Source organism: Phyllobates terribilis, unplaced genomic scaffold (assembly GCF_046119375.1).
Source record: "Phyllobates terribilis strain yellow unplaced genomic scaffold, ASM4611937v1 Scaffold_2__4_contigs__length_985480577, whole genome shotgun sequence".
In the NCBI taxonomy this organism is placed as follows: Eukaryota; Metazoa; Chordata; class Amphibia; order Anura; family Dendrobatidae; genus Phyllobates; species Phyllobates terribilis.
In genome coordinates, this window is record NW_027362762.1 from 324,392,704 (window position 1) to 324,411,005 (window position 18,302).

General features: G+C 41.4%; 1 protein-coding gene across 1 annotated transcript in view; it reads left to right on the top strand.

Annotated features, from left to right (window-relative positions):
* The window catches only part of TMCO3 (transmembrane and coiled-coil domains 3), a 31,462-nt gene extending 13,796 nt beyond the window's left edge, over positions 1 to 17,666 (top strand). The window contains exons 6-13 of the mRNA XM_073664416.1: positions 1,079 to 1,171; positions 2,907 to 3,093; positions 4,849 to 4,966; positions 6,145 to 6,340; positions 6,877 to 7,027; positions 8,165 to 8,244; positions 15,710 to 15,859; positions 16,962 to 17,666. Coding sequence (XP_073520517.1) covers positions 1,079 to 1,171; positions 2,907 to 3,093; positions 4,849 to 4,966; positions 6,145 to 6,340; positions 6,877 to 7,027; positions 8,165 to 8,244; positions 15,710 to 15,859; positions 16,962 to 17,075 — 1,089 coding nt within the window. The 3' untranslated portion in view covers positions 17,076 to 17,666. The remainder of the gene's footprint in view (positions 1 to 1,078; positions 1,172 to 2,906; positions 3,094 to 4,848; positions 4,967 to 6,144; positions 6,341 to 6,876; positions 7,028 to 8,164; positions 8,245 to 15,709; positions 15,860 to 16,961) is intronic.
* Positions 17,667 to 18,302: the final 636 nt, after the last annotated feature.

Here is an 18,302-nt window from a genome sequence, read left to right on the forward strand (position 1 = left end):
GCTATAGAGCAGCAGGGTTACTCGTCCTGCACTGATCTCTTGCTGATTAAAACTGTGATTTATATCCAGACTACAGCAAGCAGCATAGTAAGTGACACACTGCTGGGATCAGGGTCTATGTTTCTACATTATGCTGGCCTTAGATTAGATGGCAAAAACCTGGTCGGAGCCCCTTTTAAATATGAAATACCGAAGACCCTGAAGAGATGGCCTCATTCATGCATCAGTGTTTGTATGCCGAAGCCAGGAGTGGAGCTTAGAGAGAACCTGTCATTGAAAGATGGATAGCTGTTCTGTTTTGAAGACACTCCTGGTTTGGCATACAAATATTGATGTGTGAATGAGGACTTTCTCTCCTTGCTTATTACATTCAAAACCTGTTATGAGTGGCCTTAAATGGTTTACTGGTCCCATTACATTAATTTCACCCTTCAAAACTGTTTTACTATTAAAGAAAAAAAATCCTTTGGTTCTGCGATCACTGTTTTTACTTCCACGCCTGGATAGATGCATATATCGCTATATTACAAAAGGCCAGTCTCAACGTTTAGGTATGAAAAAGGCAGAACAGAGTATATTATAGCCAAAAAGTTTATTATTAAAAATATCAAATATATGACAAGTACATAAATGCAAAATACTGCTAAGCAGTATGGGGACAATAATAATAAGTAAGCAAACCAGCCATCAAGTCTAACACGGGCCACGCTGTATACATTCAGTGGCCATACATAATGGGGGTCTGGGGGGGGAATCCTGCTTTGGGTATAGGCAGCCTACATTTCTGATGCATTTTGAGACATGTCAGAAGATCTCGTTGGTGAGGATCTTTACCATTTAACCTCCATGAAGAAAGAACAATGTTTCTTTTTTATCCTGCTGATAATAAAACCCCATTGAAGTCAGGGTGCAAATTCATATACCAGATTGTCAGAAGGGGCAGACCCTGCAAGGTGAACCCTGCAAGTATACCAAGACTACATGTCCAGTACAATTGTAGCTGCAGGAAAATCATCCATGTAGAGAACACTGGTACAAAGTAGATAAAACTCACATTGCTTTTCTTTTTCTCATTAAGTCTATTGTCCAAGTGGAAACTCTTGGAGAGTTCGGTGTCTTTTTTACACTTTTTCTTGTTGGATTGGAATTTTCACCAGAAAAACTGAGAAAGGTTGGTATGCTTTACTTACTAATGTAAATCAAAAATGCTACTTGCTGCAAGACTAAAGTTGGTAAGACGGCTTAGATATGTAATTCGGATACTTGTGTGGAAGACCATTGTTCCTTCTGATCCCTTCCTCGGTCTCATGCACGCTTATTTTGGGGGTAAGAGTCTATACACTTCCATACAGATTAGGGGGCTGAAATCAGCAGGTTTGACTGATGCTCCGCTAATAAAATAAAACTATTATGAGTTGTTTTGAGATGTATCTGTTCGATACACAATTAGTTTAGAACTATTACAAAATATGACATAAGTCGCTTCTTTTTGGGATCTGTGACTTTTGTAAATGCCTTTTGGTTTTAGGGAATGTGCAGCCATTTCTGCACCAAAAATCTGTCACTTTGCAGAAAAAACGATGCATAAAATATATGTTTTTGATAATTTTTAGATTGGGTGAAAAATAGTGTAAGAACTCTGAAAGGCTTGCTGCTTCAATTCTGCAAGGAAAAAATTAGCAACAAGTGCTTGAGAGTTCAGAAATCTCATTTACTTTGCTGGCACTGTAAAACGCTTCTTTTTTTGCAGCAAAAACATGGTTTGCACACCTGACTGAGGACCTAGTCCACTGCTAATGATCACATCCAGCTCTACCCTGTTTTCTGCCTTTACATTACATTGCGCATTGTAGCACAATCATCTAAAGGCGCTTTCTACCTGTTCTGATCTATTTCACAACCTTGATGCTCTAACCCTATGTGCAGCGGTTTATGCTACAAGGCAGTATAATAAAAGGTTGTCCAAAATGTAAGTTACGTGTTGTGATTTTTTTCCCCTCGTAGTTTTACTTACCTGCTGCCACTGTTTAGTAGGTTTCCCATGGTCCTCTTTCAGACCTCTGCTAAAGCCTGCAGTGCCGTATTTTGAACTCAGAGGTAGCGTTTTCTTAAGAGACTCATTTGTAGCTTTAAAGGGACTCATGTCAGCTCAGAATGACACTTAAAACCATGTCCTAGTGCTCGGTGCATCATGGCGGGGCCAAACATTTAGGTTCTCCTTCCCATCTACATGCTTTCCCTCACTCTCTGCCCCCCTCGTCTTTGATTGATTGACAGCTCTGTCTTCATAGTGTCAGAGCAGGGCAGAGATAGAAGGGAAAACAAGCAGGTGGGAAGATGTATATGAATGATGGTCCTGCTGTGATGCACTGAGCGCCCGTACTTGGTTTGAACAGTCATTCTGTGCTGACAGACTCCCTTTAACTATGGTTCAGAAGAGAATATACCTGGGATAGCAGGTAAGTGGCAGTCTGGAGGCTTGTACAGCGCCGCGGGGCCAGGCCTAAAATGGAATTTCCCGTTTTTACACTTTACTCTTTAACAGGAGTGGGTCCTGATATGTATTACTGCAGCAAAGTGCCATTGCCTTGCAAACTACATGTTGCCATTTGGTTTTGGGTACGTTTCACATTTATTTTTTTCCAACACTTTTACAACTAAGATTAACTATTAGAATGGGACAGGTAAAAAGAAATATGACTGCAGGATCAAAACACACAGGGTTTATTTGTAGTCTGCTACCATGGAGACACAGGTTTGCACCAGGAGCTTTAGACACAAAAGTTAGGATAAAAATGATTGTAACTTTAGATTGATCCTTTAAATATTGCTTTGAGCACCACTACTGTTGACTCTATTATCAGTTTTGTCTGTGAGATATAATCTGATTTATTTTTACCCTGTAGGTATGGAAAATTGCTGTGCAAGGCCCATGCTTCATGACGGTTTTAATGATTGCATTTGGTTTACTGTGGGGGCATTTCCTGCAGATCAGACCTACGCAGAGTGTCTTCATTTCAACATGTTTGTCTCTGTCTAGCACACCCTTAGTGTCCAGGTTCCTTGCAGGCAGCTCTCGAGGAGATAAAGATGGTAACTAAATGACCTTCACATTTATTGTATAAACTACACACATGCAGTCGTGGCCGAAAGTGTTGGCACCCCTGAAATTATTACAGAAAATGAAGTGTTTCTCCCAGAAAATTATCGCAATTACACCTGTTTATTTCCTTTCTGTGTATTGGAACAACACAAAACAACACAAAAAACAGAGGAAAAAAAAAGGCAAAATGGACATAATTTCATACACCACCCCAAAATGGGTCAGTCCCAGTTCTGACATCGCTGGAACGGTGCCGGTGTGGGAGGTGAATATTTTTCTTTGTCTATGGGGCACTATTGCATTTTCGAAGAGGTTGTCCAGGTAGTGGCCAACACCTTTAAAGGGAATCTGTCACCCCCCTGGGACGTATATAACCTACTAATATGGGCATACAGGTGATAGAGATGTTATACCAGTCCAACCTGTATGCCACATATTAGAGGTCTTGTTGTTCAGAAATCTTATTTTATATGTTTATGCTGATGATTCCTTCCAGGCTTCGGGGCGTAGGGTGACCAGGTCACTGGAGCGGAAGTCACAGTGACTCGCCTGCGCTTGGTCAGAAGATCCATGAATACACTGCCCATAGAAGGGAGGAAGAGGTATGGCTTGTGGAGGGAGTGCAGGGCACAGGTGCGGGGTTGGGGTGCCGCAACTGCACGTCACAGGGCACTGTGACGTGCATGGGAGGGGGGTGGTACTATAATGAAGAAGAGGTGGGGATTCCTTCTGGGCACCTTATGCCACGGGGCATGGAAGGAATCATTAGCATAAAGATATAAAATAAGATTTCTGAACAACAAGACCTAATATGAGGCATACAGGTAGGACTGGTATAACATCTCTATCACCTCTATGCCCATATTAGTAGGTTATATACGTCTCAGGGGGACGACAGATTGCCTTTAAGCTCCACTATGTCTTTTCTCATGGCTAAGCGGCCTAATGCTTTGCATGGGAAATGCATGATACATAAGATGACCATGATTACTGTGCCATCATAGCACGGCATGTCCACAGGTCTCTTTTTGGCTTCCATTAAATTTGTTTATTCAAATAAGGTAAAGCAAATGATGAAATGATGAATCTCTTCACACACACTTTTATTTAACCCATTAAGGGCAAGCAGTTTTTGAATTCCTTGATTGTGCTAGTTGTTGGGCAATGTTCCTCTTCATCTAGAATGAAAAGTTCCCTTTAATCAATGCACAGATCAAGCAACAGTCTGTAGGGTAGTGCCGAAGCTGTATGTCCATACAACAACACTATAGATATGCGCCTCTACTAGTTCAGGGGTCAGCACCCTTTAGCTCATGTGCCACAGCCTGGCAGTGACAGCCAGACTTCTGCTGTGGATAAAATCCCACCGACTCATGGATGACCATTCACTGCATAGTCACTGACCAGCCACTGTGGGTGGGCTTTTATCATGCGCTTGGATGGCAACCTTTATCTGCAGAATAGCCGGCTGGCTATATGAATTATGACCAGTAAGTCCAGTCTGTGAATGCCATGTTATGTACAAAGCGAGTGTGATTGAAGCTGGGCTGGTAGTGTGTACAGACCCAATACACAGAAGCACTTTGCCTGGCACCATGGTTGGCACGGAACACTTTCTTTTCTATGAAGTAACTACATTTAGTGCCTTAATATTATTATATTATTAATTTTCCATGGTGATAAATTAAAACTTTGTAATCTTTTTGTAAATGGAATACTTACTGTATTTCTCCTTGTTTGTGCAGGTGACATTGATTATAGTGGTGTCTTGTTGGGTATGCTTGTGATGCAGGATGTCCAGCTTAGTCTTTTCATTGCTGCCATGCCTACTCTCATTCAAGCAGGAGGGAACACTTCCTCCAGGTAACTTGTTATTTTACCCACTGTTCAGTCTTTCAACTACATATTTGGGTGTTCTAAAAAAATTAAAAAAACATATCAAGCCCCTGTATCCAGGTTTTCCTTTGATTACCCACAATTAAAATGTTTTTACCAAGTTTTTAAAGAGAATCTGTCAGTAGGATCAATTCTCCTAATCCGTCTATATGGACATGTGGTCATAAGAAGCTGACTAACATGATACCTTGATATCAGAGAAATCCGAGAATAAAATGATTCCATGAAAAATCCACATTTTTGTTAATATGTAAATGAGCTGTTAAAATCTATGGACTGGACATAGATCTCCCCGAGAATCCGCCTCCAGAGCTTATTTTAAATAAAAGGGGGAGTTACCAGTGTGAGACATGTCATGACTGCCAGTTTGCTCTCCTGATCTACATGTCTTACACTGGTAATGCCTCCTTCATTTAAAATAAGCTCTGGAGGCTGATTCTCAGGGAGATCAGTGTCCGGCCTATAGATCTTAACATGAAAAAAAACTTGGATTACTCTGGATTTAGACGTCAAATTGTAGATATCAGCGTATCATTTTATTCCAGTTTCTATGACATATAAATGTCTTAGGATAGTTGATCCTACTGACAAATTCCCTTTACATTATCCCCGGGGATAACTTGCTGATCACTGGAGGTCTAACAACTAGGACCCCAATTGTTCCTAAAAACAGGGCTCACAATCTAAATGGATTGGAGCTCGAACATGCACTCCTCCTCTCCATTCATTCTCTATAGGACTGCTGAAGATCCTCAGGTCCATAAGGACAAGATGAATAAATGACCAAATACCATTAATGTTGGGAATGAAAATCATGCACTTTTAGGAGGGGGATTTTATTATGCTTGAAAAAATGGTAATATTTTGCGGTGCCATTTGGGGAAACATAAATTTGTTTAACTTTAACTACAATTTTTTTCGCTGCAAATGTAGAAAAAAAAACTCTTTTTGCCAGGTTTCTCACTAAATATTACAGTTGTGTGGATATCTTTGGCTGTGTTCACACTCATGTTTTTACATTCTATTTTTCTCCAGATTCTGTTACTGTATAATGTTTAGTTTTTTTCTGTTTGACAGTTTATGGATAGACCTGATTCTGGGGTTATTTGTATGTGTAGATAAATGTGTATCTTCTTTCCCTCTAGTGCCATCTTGGAGGTTTTCCGAATTCTGGCGCTGATTGGACAGATTGTCTTTTCTTTGGTTGCGGTCTTTCTCATCTGTCTTATTATGAAGACCTATCTCGTTGGGCCTTATTATCGAAAACTACACCACGAAAGCAAAGGAAATAAAGAAATTCTGGTCATGGGAATCTCTGCCTTCGTTTTTCTTATGCTCACGGTAATTGTAAAGTTTCTTCCATCTTTTAGTAGCTTGATATCATTTAGGTCGGTATGTGAGCATTGGCAGCCCGGTCGTCTGTCTTGAAGGCTCGTGTATATGTGGTATAATGATGTCTTTGTATGAGTGTGCTGAATACGTCTTCATATGTCGGAATGTATTAGTGATGGAAATCCTGTATTCATGCTCCCCACACTGTGACATCCGTTTACGTAGTAAAGAGGAGCGTGCGCACGCTACTTTACACTCCTTCCGGCTGCTGCTGAATACATTTCTATGAACAGATCGTTTTCTGTGTAGATGCTAAAACTTTTCTGACATCTTTTCACTATAAAACAGGGGCTCTGGGCTTACAAATCTGTCCGCAAGTACATTTTTCAGACTGTGTTTGCCTTGAATGTACAATTATAGCCTGTGCATTTTAATAAATGTCATCGTATGGCCCAAATCGACCATGCCCTTTATGGTATTTATGACTTGTGCTCTAAACAGTTAAATTGGCGGATTTAATTAATGATCATTTTCTTTCCTGGCAGCTGACAGAACTACTGGATGTGTCAATGGAATTGGGTTGTTTCCTAGCCGGTGCTCTCATTTCTTCCCAAGGACACATGGTCACTGAGGAAATAATGTCTTGCATCGAGCCTATACGAGATTTCTTGGCGATAATTTTCTTTGCTTCTATAGGTAAGTGTTGCCAAAAAATGAGGCCGGCTGTTAAACTTAATTCGGCCTGAATAATAAGTGCTTCGCTTTGTGACAAAGGCTGTTATTAAATCGTTATTAACTGTCATAGAAAATGGAAACGTGTAAAATACAAAATGAGTCATCACCTGCGGATACATGAAATAAGTACGCCCATACGAGTACATATGGGTTAAATTGCTTTCCTATGAAATTGGCCCCAGTGTGTGTAAAATTAGGGTAATTAGTTTGGGGACAAGGACTGATGTGTATGATGAAGCTATTAAAAGTAAATAAAATAGTCTTTAATGTCTTACTGACATTGGATGTAAAAGTATGTCCTACATTGGGTCCACTTGTATGGTGCAGTCTCTGCAGCTGAGCCCGCACCATACCTGGCAGGCATTGGCTGTGCTACACTGCTGGTATCTGCCTGTAACAGCAGCGATGTTTAACCATTTAAATGCCATTATGAATCACTGTTCAGATTTAAATGAGCTAATTGCTGGTGCATGTGTGCGTCGGCTGCCATCTCTCACCCTTCTCATCATTGTGATCACGGGACGACAGTGGATTGTCACTGTCTGCTGAATGCCCCCATTTGGGTTTTCCTGTGAAGTCCAGCCTGCAGGCTTCATAGGAGAATGTAATTTTCTGTAAATACTTCAATACTGAGGTATTGCAGTCTAACTATAAAATGATCCCAAGTTCAAGGGAGATCTAGGAAGACTTGGAAAAAAAAATCAATTTGCAAAAATGAAAATTCACTTCATAGGATTAAACAATAGGAAAAATGAAGGAAAGGAGTCATCCTTTGTTCTAAGGATCAGTCGCTGGACCTTCGCCATTCAGTGTAATGCCTCCCATTCAATACAGTGGAACATATGGATCCCACAGTCAGTTACTACAGTTGCCATAAGGCTTTAGAAGCGGCGCACAAACTTCTCTTTAATACACAGATGGTATTTTATGAACAAGTGACCTAGTTTGGAGGTTATTATTGATGTCCCAGGATCAGGAGAGATTATGGTTTTTCTCTGTATACACTGGTTCTCAGGATCATTATTTCCCCTAAAATTGTACATTTGATTCTTCATGGTATAAATGACCCATAATATATTTTTTGTTTTCTGGTTTCAGGACTTCATGTATTTCCAACATTTGTAATTTACGAGCTAACAATTCTTCTATCCTTGACATTGACACTGGTGATAATGAAGGTAAGGTGTACCCTTCATTGGGCAAGAAAATTGTTAATGGGGTTATAAAATGGACATCCTAGACCAGGGATGTCAAACTCAAATACAGAGAGGGCCAAAATAAAAAACTTGGACAAAGTCACGGGCCATCCTTGATGTCTATTTAAGAAAATGTCTACAATTGAGAGAGTTTTTTCTTATCAAATATAATGATGAACCTTTTCATATATAAACCAAGTTAAAGGGGCTGTCCCACAAACAAGGTACATTTTAATTAATAAAATTAACACATCACAAATGGGGCATACTGGAATAATATAATATGCTATGTAAGAGCAGTAAAAAGCATATGGCCCAATGGCCTAATTTAAATATGTAATCACAAAGGATGAAAAAGCTTGAATTAATAAATAATACAGATAATAAAGTATGATGCCTCCTAAATACAGTTTGATACTCCCACAGTGGATTCCTACACAGAACCCTCCACACGCACAGTATGATGACCCCTCCCAGCAAAGTATGGTGACCTCAACACAGTATGATGCCTCAACTGTGATCTCCACACAGTACAATGAGGCCCACATAGTCCTTCACACAGTATAATGGGCCCAACATAGTCCTCCATACAGTATAACGGGCCCCACATAGTCCTCCACACAGTATAATGGGCCCACATAGTCCTCCACACAGTATAATGGGCCCAACATAGTCCTCCATATAGAATAAGGCGCCCCGCGTAGCCCTCCATATAGTGTAAGGCGCCCCGCGTAGCCCTCCGTATAGTGTAAGGCGCCCCGCGTAGCCCTCCGTATAGTGTAAGGCGCCCCGCGTAGCCCTCCGTATAGTGTAAGACGCCCCGCGTAGCCCTCCGTATAGTGTAAGGCGCCCCGCGTAGCCCTCCGTATAGTGTAAGGCGCCCCGCGCAGCCCTCCGTATAGTGTAAGGCGCCCCGCGTAGCCCTGGCCTACTTGAGATATTAATGTATTGCATTCATCTAAATAAACCCTATTGTGCTTTCCCTGGTGAAATCAGTGGATAGTTGGCAGCGGCCCCGATTAGAAATAATTTGGATGGCTGTGTATGAGGAGATAGCCCCTTTAATTATTTATGTATTTGAAAACATTTATCTGTTTTTTGTGTTTTGCTTCTCCACCTAAAATAAAGAAATTGGTTCTAACTTAACATGAAACAAAAATAGTCCAATGACCGATAAATACAAAAAATTGCTTGATAATCCAACATTATTGGTGGGTTGATATGACAGGAGTGCAGGGAGCCTTTTAGGGACCATCAGAATTTGTCTCGACAGACATAAAACGTCAAGCTATCAGCAAAGCCTGCTGGTCAGCATACATTGGTTTTCAATGCTATGGCCTGTACAGTGGTCATTGCCAGCATTATAAGGGTAAGTATGTACACTGCTCAAAAAAATAATGGGAACACTGAACTAACACATCCTAGATCTGAATGAATGAAATATTCTCATTCAACTTTGTACAGAACAAAGTATTCAATGTGCTGACAACAAAATCATACAAAAATCATCAATGGAAATCAAATTTATTAACCAATGGAGACCTGGATTTGGAGTCACCCCCAAAATTAAAGTGGAAAAACACACTACAGGCTGATCCAACTTTGATGTAATGTCCTTAAAACAAGTCAAAATGAGGCTCAGTATTGTGTGTGGCCTCCACACTCTCTACAACGCCTGGGCATTTTCCTGATGAGGTTGCGGATGGTCTCTTGTGGGATCTCCTCCCAGACCTGGACTAAAGCATCCGCCAACTCCTGGACAGTCTGTGGTGCAACGTTACATTGGTGGATGGAGCGAGACAAAATGTCCCAGATGTGCTCAATCGGATTCAGGTCTGGGGAACGGACGGGCCAGTCCATATCTTCAATGCCTTCATCTTGCAGGAACTGCTGACACACTCCAGCCACATGAGGTCTGGCATTGTCCTGCATTGGGAGGAACCCATGGCCAACTGCACCAGCATATGGTCTCACAAGGGGTCTGAGCATCTCATCTCTGTACCTAATGGCAGTCAGGGTAACTAATGGCAGTCAGGCTCTGGCGAGCACATGGAGGGCTGTGCGGCCCTCCAAAGAAATGCCACCCTACACCATTACTAACCCACTGCCAAACCGGTCATGCTGAAGGATGTTGCAGGCAGCAGATCGCTCTCCACGGCGTCTCCAGACTCTGTCTCATCTGTCACGTGCTCGGTGTGAACCTGCTTTCATCTGTGAAGAGCACAGGGTGCAAGTGGCGACTTTTGCCAATCCTGGTGTTCTGTGTCAAATGCCAAGCTTCCTGCACGGTGTTGGGCTGTGAGCACAACCCCCATCTGTGGACGTCGGGCCCTCATACCACCCTCATGGAGTTGGTTTCTAACCGTTTGTGCAGACACATGCACATTTGTGGCCTGCTGGAGGTAATTTTGCAGGGCTCTGGCAGAGCTCCTCCTCTTCCTCCTTGCACAAAGGTGGAGGTAGCGATCCTACTGCTGGGTTGTTGCCCTCCTACGGCCCCCTCCACGTCTTCTGGTGTACTGGCCTGTCTCCTGGTAGCGCCTCCAGCCTCTGGACACTACGTTGACAGACACAGCAAACCTTCTTGCCACAGCTCGCATTGATGTGCCATCCTGGATGAGCTGCACTACCTGAGCAACTTCTGTGGGTTGTAGAGTCCGTCTCATGCTACCACAAGTGTGAAAGCTCAACCAACATTCAAAAGTGACCAAAACATCAGCCAGAACGCATTGGTACTGAGATGTGGCCTGTGATCCCCACCTGCAGAACCACTCCTTTATTGAGGGTGTCTTGATAATTGCCAATAATTTCCATCTATTGTCTATTCCATTTGCACAACAGCATGTGAAATTGATTGTCAATCAGTGTTGCTTCCTAAGTGGACAGTTTGATTTCACAGAAGTTTGATTTACTTGGAGTTATATTCTGTTGTTTAAGTGTTCCCTTTATTTTTTTGAGCAGTGTAAATGTAGGCGCACTTCTTTATATTTTAATATGCACATAGGCTTACGTGTAAAGGACATTCCGGATTATCAGAACATTACACGTTCCTTTGTTAGTCACTCAAATGCAGTAAAATTCCTTTAAAGGAGCGCTCCCATAAAAATGTTTATGTATTAAATGTGTGTGTTCATGTAGTGTAGTGTAGTGTAGTGTAGTGTAGTGTAGTGTAGTGTGAGTCTAGTAATACCGTGGTTCTCAGCTGGTCACTGACGTCATCGCAATTGTGACTAGCAGGTTCTTTCTATGCGCTGTGCAGAAGCCGGAAGCCAAATTTACAATAGACTTTCATTGTAAAAGAAACTTCCGGGTCACACAGAGAGCAGCATGACCTGGCCAGTCTGCAGAGTGGTGACGTCAGTGACCAGCATAGAAGAACGGTGCTAGATATTGGAGACCGTGGCGATAGGTGAGTGTATTACTACACTACATGCGCACACACACACATTTAATATCTCAAAAATGTTGTGGGAGTGCTTCTTTAATCTGGCATATATGGGACCAGGCAGGTTCTAGATTATCAAATATTCTGGATTATTGGAGTCAGAGAAAACCACTAATCGGAACTTGAGGTCCCTTCGTTCTGCTGATTGATGGGGGTCTCAGGAGATGGGCTTGCAGCAATAATACATTGTTGGCCTATGCGAAAGCTATAACATCCTGGAAAACCTTGGTAATGTCATCTGTCACATCTTAAGGTCCACGATTCTGTGCTGATTAATTTACCAATATCTCTGATAATGATCTATCACCACTAGACAAAGCTAGCTGCATATAATACATATATTCATATAATTTGCATTCAACCCTAGTAAAAGCTGTAGAAATGTATAGTATTTTTGGACTATGAGGCCACATTCACACACTCAGTATTTGGTCAGTATTTTACATCAGTATCTATAAGCCAAAATCAGGAGTGGGTGATGAATACAGAAGTGGTGACGTGCTTCTATTATACTTTTCCTCTGATTGTTCCACTCCTTTGGGCTTACAAATACTGAGATAAAATCTCACCAAATACTCAACGTGTGCACATGGCCTAAGGCGCACCCCAGGTTTAGACAGGAGAAAATAGGCACAAAAATTTTGGCCACAAACATAAACGTTACATTTGGAGAGAGGTCAACAAGGCCTATGATGAAAGGAACACCATTCCTACAGTAAAGAACGGAGGTGGATCGCTGATGTTTTGGGGATGTGTGAGCTACAATGGCACAGGGAACTTGGTAAAAGTTGAATAAAAGATGAATGCAGCACGTTAACAGCAAATACTGGAGGCAAATTTGCACTCATCAGTTCGGAAGCTGCGCATGGGACGTAGTTGGACATTCCAACATGACAACGATCCAAAACACAAGGCCAAGTCGACCTGTCATTGGCTACAGCAGAACAAAGTGGAGGTTCTGGAGTGGCCATCTGTCTCCTGACCTCAATATCATTGAGCCACTCTGGGGAGATCTCAAGTGCGCAGTTCATGCTAGATAGCCCAGGAATTTACAGGAACTGGAGGCTTTTTGCCAAAAAGAATGGGCAGCTTTACCATCTGACAAAATAAAGAACCTCATCCACAACTACCACAAAAGACTTCAAGCTGTCATTGATGTTAGAGGGGGCAATGCACGGTATTAAGAACTGGGGTATGTGAACTTTTGATTAGGGTCATTTGGATGTTTTTGGTTGTCATCAAGATATAAAAAGATAAAGCACAATAGTTTGATAATAAATGGCTTCACCCAACCAATAACCATGAGTGGAGAAAAAGTTATTTTGTTATCATTCATATCCTTCTGAAACAAGGCCAAGAAAGGAAAAATTCTGCCAGGGTATGTAAACTTTTGAGCACAACTGTATGTGTGTGAATGTGCCTGTAGCAGAGCTGTGTGTGTCTATATGTGCACATGTACCAGAGCTGTGTGTGTCTATATGTGCACATGTAGCAGAGCTGTGTGTGTCTATATATGCATATGTACCAGAGCTGTGAGGGTCTATATATGCACATGTAGCAGAGCTGTGTGTGTCTATATATGCATATGTACCAGAGCTGTGTGTGTCTATATATGCATATGTACCAGAGCTGTGAGGGTCTATATATGCACATGTAGCAGAGCTGTGTGTGTCTATATATGCATATGTACCAGAGCTGTGTGTGTCTATATATGCATATGTACCAGAGCTGTGAGGGTCTATATATGCACATGTAGCAGAGCTGTGTGTGTCTATATATGCATATGTACCAGAGCTGTGAGGGTCTATATATGCACATGTAGCAGAGCTGTGTGTGTCTATATATGCATATGTACCAGAGCTGTGTGTGTCTATATATGCATATGTACCAGAGCTGTGAGGGTCTATATATGCACATGTAGCAGAGCTGTGTGTGTCTATATATGCATATGTACCAGAGCTGTGAGGGTCTATATATGCACATGTAGCAGAGCTGTGTGTGTCTATATATGCATATGTACCAGAGCTGTGAGGGTCTATATATGCACATGTAGCAGAGCTGTGTGTGTCTATATATGCATATGTACCAGAGCTGTGAGGGTCTATATATGCACATGTAGCAGAGCTGTGTGTGTCTATATATGCATATGTACCAGAGCTGTGAGGGTCCATATGTGCTAAATGCACATATAGACATACACAGCTCTGCTACAGACGCACGCACGCACTACATTACCACATCTTGCAGTTTCTGATCAAGACCTGAATGAACTGAGCAGCTGAAGGACCTTTCACACAATTAACTCAAGGACCTTTCTTTGAGGTAAAATATTGCTTGAAAAGAGGCAGTGAAATGTTTTACCTCACAAAAAAGAATCATCTGTGATCCCCTGCTGTAATGTCTCTATACTCTTTTGCTTCCTCCCAGGAGCTGTGGTATGATCAGACCATGTTCCTGCACAGTCAGACACAGCCATTACACAGTACACAGCAGGGGCACATTTATAAGATTATCTCAGCACAGGAACATTTTATTTAAACATATCCAATTGTGAAAGCTATTATTATTCCAAGATCTATTGATTAAAATGTACTTTGTGGGAAAACACCTTTGAAGCTTATTACTTATACTTTACAAAAGGTTACAATGATTTCTTCACATATAATTTTTCTGGACTATGTCCGTAATCTACTTAAAGGGATTTTGTCAGGTCCCCATGCTTGCCAGCATTGTATAATGCTATTCACTGAAATCTATGTTTAATACCTTTATGACATGTGATGTACTATTACGACACCTGTTGGGTCCCTCCTTCATGTGCCCGCACCTTCCGGGCACATGAGGGATGATCTGTACATCTTTCATATGCCCCTAACAGCCGCCGATGGAATCAAGATCCACCCGCGGCTGTTAACTAGTTAAATGCCACTGTCAATCTCTTAATAGTGCCAATTAACATCACCGCACTGGAAGCACGTCACTGGCTCCGCCCATCGGTGACCCCCGTCACATGATCGCAGGTCGCTGATGAGTTGTGCATGAGCACCAGGGGTCTGCAGGAGACCCCTGCGGTTGTCATTGCCAGGAGGCTATGAGCGCCGCGCAGTGGTCGGCGCTCATAGTGTGAGCATTTGTGCTACACACAGGCGATCAGACAATTGCAGCTACTATTCTCCTATGTAGACTATTGAAGCATGCAAAAAATGAAAAAAAAAAAAAAAAAAAAAGAAAATTTTTAAAAATATGAAAAAAAAAAAAATTAAATCACCCCTCTTTCTCCCCATTCAAAATAAAACTTTAATAAAGAATCAAATACACATATTTTGTATCACTGCGTTTAGAAAAGCCCTATCTATCAATATAAAAAAAGAATGAATCCGATCAGTAAACGGCGTAACGAAAAACAAATTAAAAATGCCAGAATTACTTTTTTTGGTCACCGCTACATTGCAATAAAATGCAATAACGGGCGATCAAAACATCGGATCTACCCCAAAATGGTATCAATAAAAACGTCAACCCGACACGCACAAAAGATAAGCCCTCACCCGGCCCCAGATTCTGAAAAATAGACGCTACTGGTCTTGGAAAATGTTGCCAGTTTTTTGTTGTGTTTTTTTTTTTTTTTTTTTTTTACAAATTTTGGATATTTTTTTTCACCACTTAAATAAAAAAGAACCTATACATGTTTGGTGTCTACGAACTTGTAATGACCTGGAGAATAATAATGGCAGGTCAGTTTTTGCATATAGTTAACATGGTGAAAAAAACAAAACAAACAACAACTGTGGAATTGCAAGTTATGGCTCTGGGAAGAAGGAGAGCGAGCAAAAAACGAAAACTAAAAACAGGAATGTCATGGTCACAGGGTCTCCCTGACCTAATACGACTGATCCTATGGGTCATTAGATTATATTTAGCTGCACATGTAATGTACACAAGCGTTTTGTGTATTTTGAAGTCCCATCTGTATGTATAATGTGACATGTGTTTTTTCTTTAGTTTGTCTTAGCAGTGCTTGTACTGTCATTGATTCTGCCAAAAAACAGTCAGTACATTAAGTGGATCGTGTCCGCGGGACTGGCTCAAGTCAGTGAGTTCTCGTTTGTTTTAGGCAGCAGAGCCCGCAGGTCGGGGATCATTTCACGAGAGGTGAGTCTGCAATATGTATCGACCAGCAAAATCAGTAAATGTTTCCATTAACGGATAAGGGAACCTTCATACAAAATCCTGAAATACCCATACTGTGCAAATGATGTGTACACACACACACACACACACACACACACACACACACACGTGAAGTTTGTCATTAAAGGATCAAAACATGGAAAATATACACTGTGGGGCAGATCTATCAATCCTGTCTTAAAAGTATTGACAACTTGGACTTAGCCTACATGTACCAAATTTATCACAGTGTCTCACGCTGGATGATACATATAGCGCATCCTGAGTCACTTTTGTCTAACTTTATACCATTTTTTGTTTGGATTACATTAGATGACTTTTTTTATGTAAAATGTTGGTGCAATGTGCCATATGTTCAGCCGTGCTCCATTTTTTGGCGAATGTCTGTCAATCACATTCCGAACTGTCCGAGGATCTCTTGTCAAAACTTAACACAGCCTCATATACTCCGATAAGGCAGTTTAGTTCTGGTCAGGAGATGGGGCAGACAGTTTGGACATCATAGTCTGTATGTGGACCATGGATGTTGGACAGGTGAAACTGACCTAAGTGTATGTTTTGCAGACTTCTACATAGCATATGTAGAAAAATCCAGAGCAAAGTTTGAATGTGGATTGTGCTACAAATTGTGCCATAGCTTTCACCATTTTGCATTACTAAAGATGTCAGTTCTGTGTGTGGAGTTCAATGCGAATTTCATGTTGCGGATTTTAAGATCTGCACCGCACAAAACATCTAGATGAAGTTTGTTAAAATCTCTTCCTCTCAGCTGGTACTGTATTACGCCGTGGCTTGTCGTAGCAAATTATCAGTGTGTGTAATGTGCATTTAGCCTTGATGCTCACTTTAGACCACATTATTGATGATACATCAAGGTCGTACAAATTAAATTAGCAAAATACTGATGTCGCTTCCAACAGCTTGAACTCTGAAAAGAACAGCTATGGTGAAGATTTACTGGGCAAAATGCTATAGAATTCTTTTCTAAATTACACCAAAAGGTAGAGTAGATGTTTTACAACAATTTTGGTGCTTATTTGAATAAACGTTGATCTGCCTACAGGTCTACCTCCTTATCCTGAGTGTGACGACACTAAGCCTTCTCCTAGCACCCGCCCTGTGGAGAGTAGCTATTACCAAATGTGTTCCAAGACCAGACAAGCGACTGAGCACCTGATCCCCTCCGGATTATGGACCTCGTCCGTGTTTTACACCATCTATGTCACAGAACACTATGTAGCCCTTTGCTACAGGGACACTTTTGGAAGGTAAAGCTGGTATGGGTCATGCTTTGCTATTACTGGAATCCTCATTCTTTTTAATCTTGGTCATGGTCCATCACACCTAATCTTTACAACAACTTCCTGGAGATAACCTTGAATATTTCTCCTCTATGTGCCTTTTTAATGTATATCCTATATTTTTGTTTGAGCATCATCTCAAAGTATTTTTATTGCACTACTTTGTGCGGTTTACTAGGACTGTTATGTCAAGGTGCAAGTAGGTGAAAAATCTATGATACAATGGCTTATGGGAGAGGCATGCAGCAAATGATGTGTCGTAGCGCCCACGCTGAACATTACTCGTACTGCCACCTATTGATTCTCAGTTCTTTGCTAAATCCTTAAACATGCACATTTGCAGGTTGTACTGTATCTTGGGAATATTTTTATGAAGGACACTTGTACACTGGGTTAATTCCTGACTGTATTTTGTATCTTTTATTTTATGTAAAATGGTTGGGACATAATTTTATGTCTACAGTGAAGGACGGCTTTATTTATTTCATCACGGTACAACATATTCCAGGTATTTGAGGACACTAGGTAAATAATTGCAGGTATGGAATGTGTTTTCTTAAAACCTTTTACACGGAAAGTACCAGAGACTAGAAAGAAATGAAATGTTCATTTGTCCTGGGTCATTTATTTTGTCTTAAACAATTACATGACAGCGATTTCCCTCCTTCAGCCGTCTTCAGGGACATTTGTTCTAAAAATGTTAAACTTTCAGTCAAAACTTGAAACTCCTCATATGATTTTAGGTAAAGGAGTTGTTTAGTTTTGATAACCTTATTTCATCCTTCAGCAATAGGATCTGGACTATTAGGGAAGAGTCAGACGGCCGTTTAACTTGGATGGGGATCACAACGCAGTACTCGGACTGGCTGGCGGCTGTCCCGACCTGAGCATGACAGCATGTATTTCTATGCCGCTATCACGCTCTGGTCTGGAGAGCCGTCAGCCAGTCCGAGCATTGCTTTGTGATCCCCGTCCGAGTTATACGGCAGTCTGACTCTTCCCTCAGCCAAAGCCGACAGTGGCAGCCCAGTTTAATCGGAGTATCCTACTCTTTTGTGTCATACTGTCATTTTGAAATGGGCATATGCGGCACCAGTTTGGCA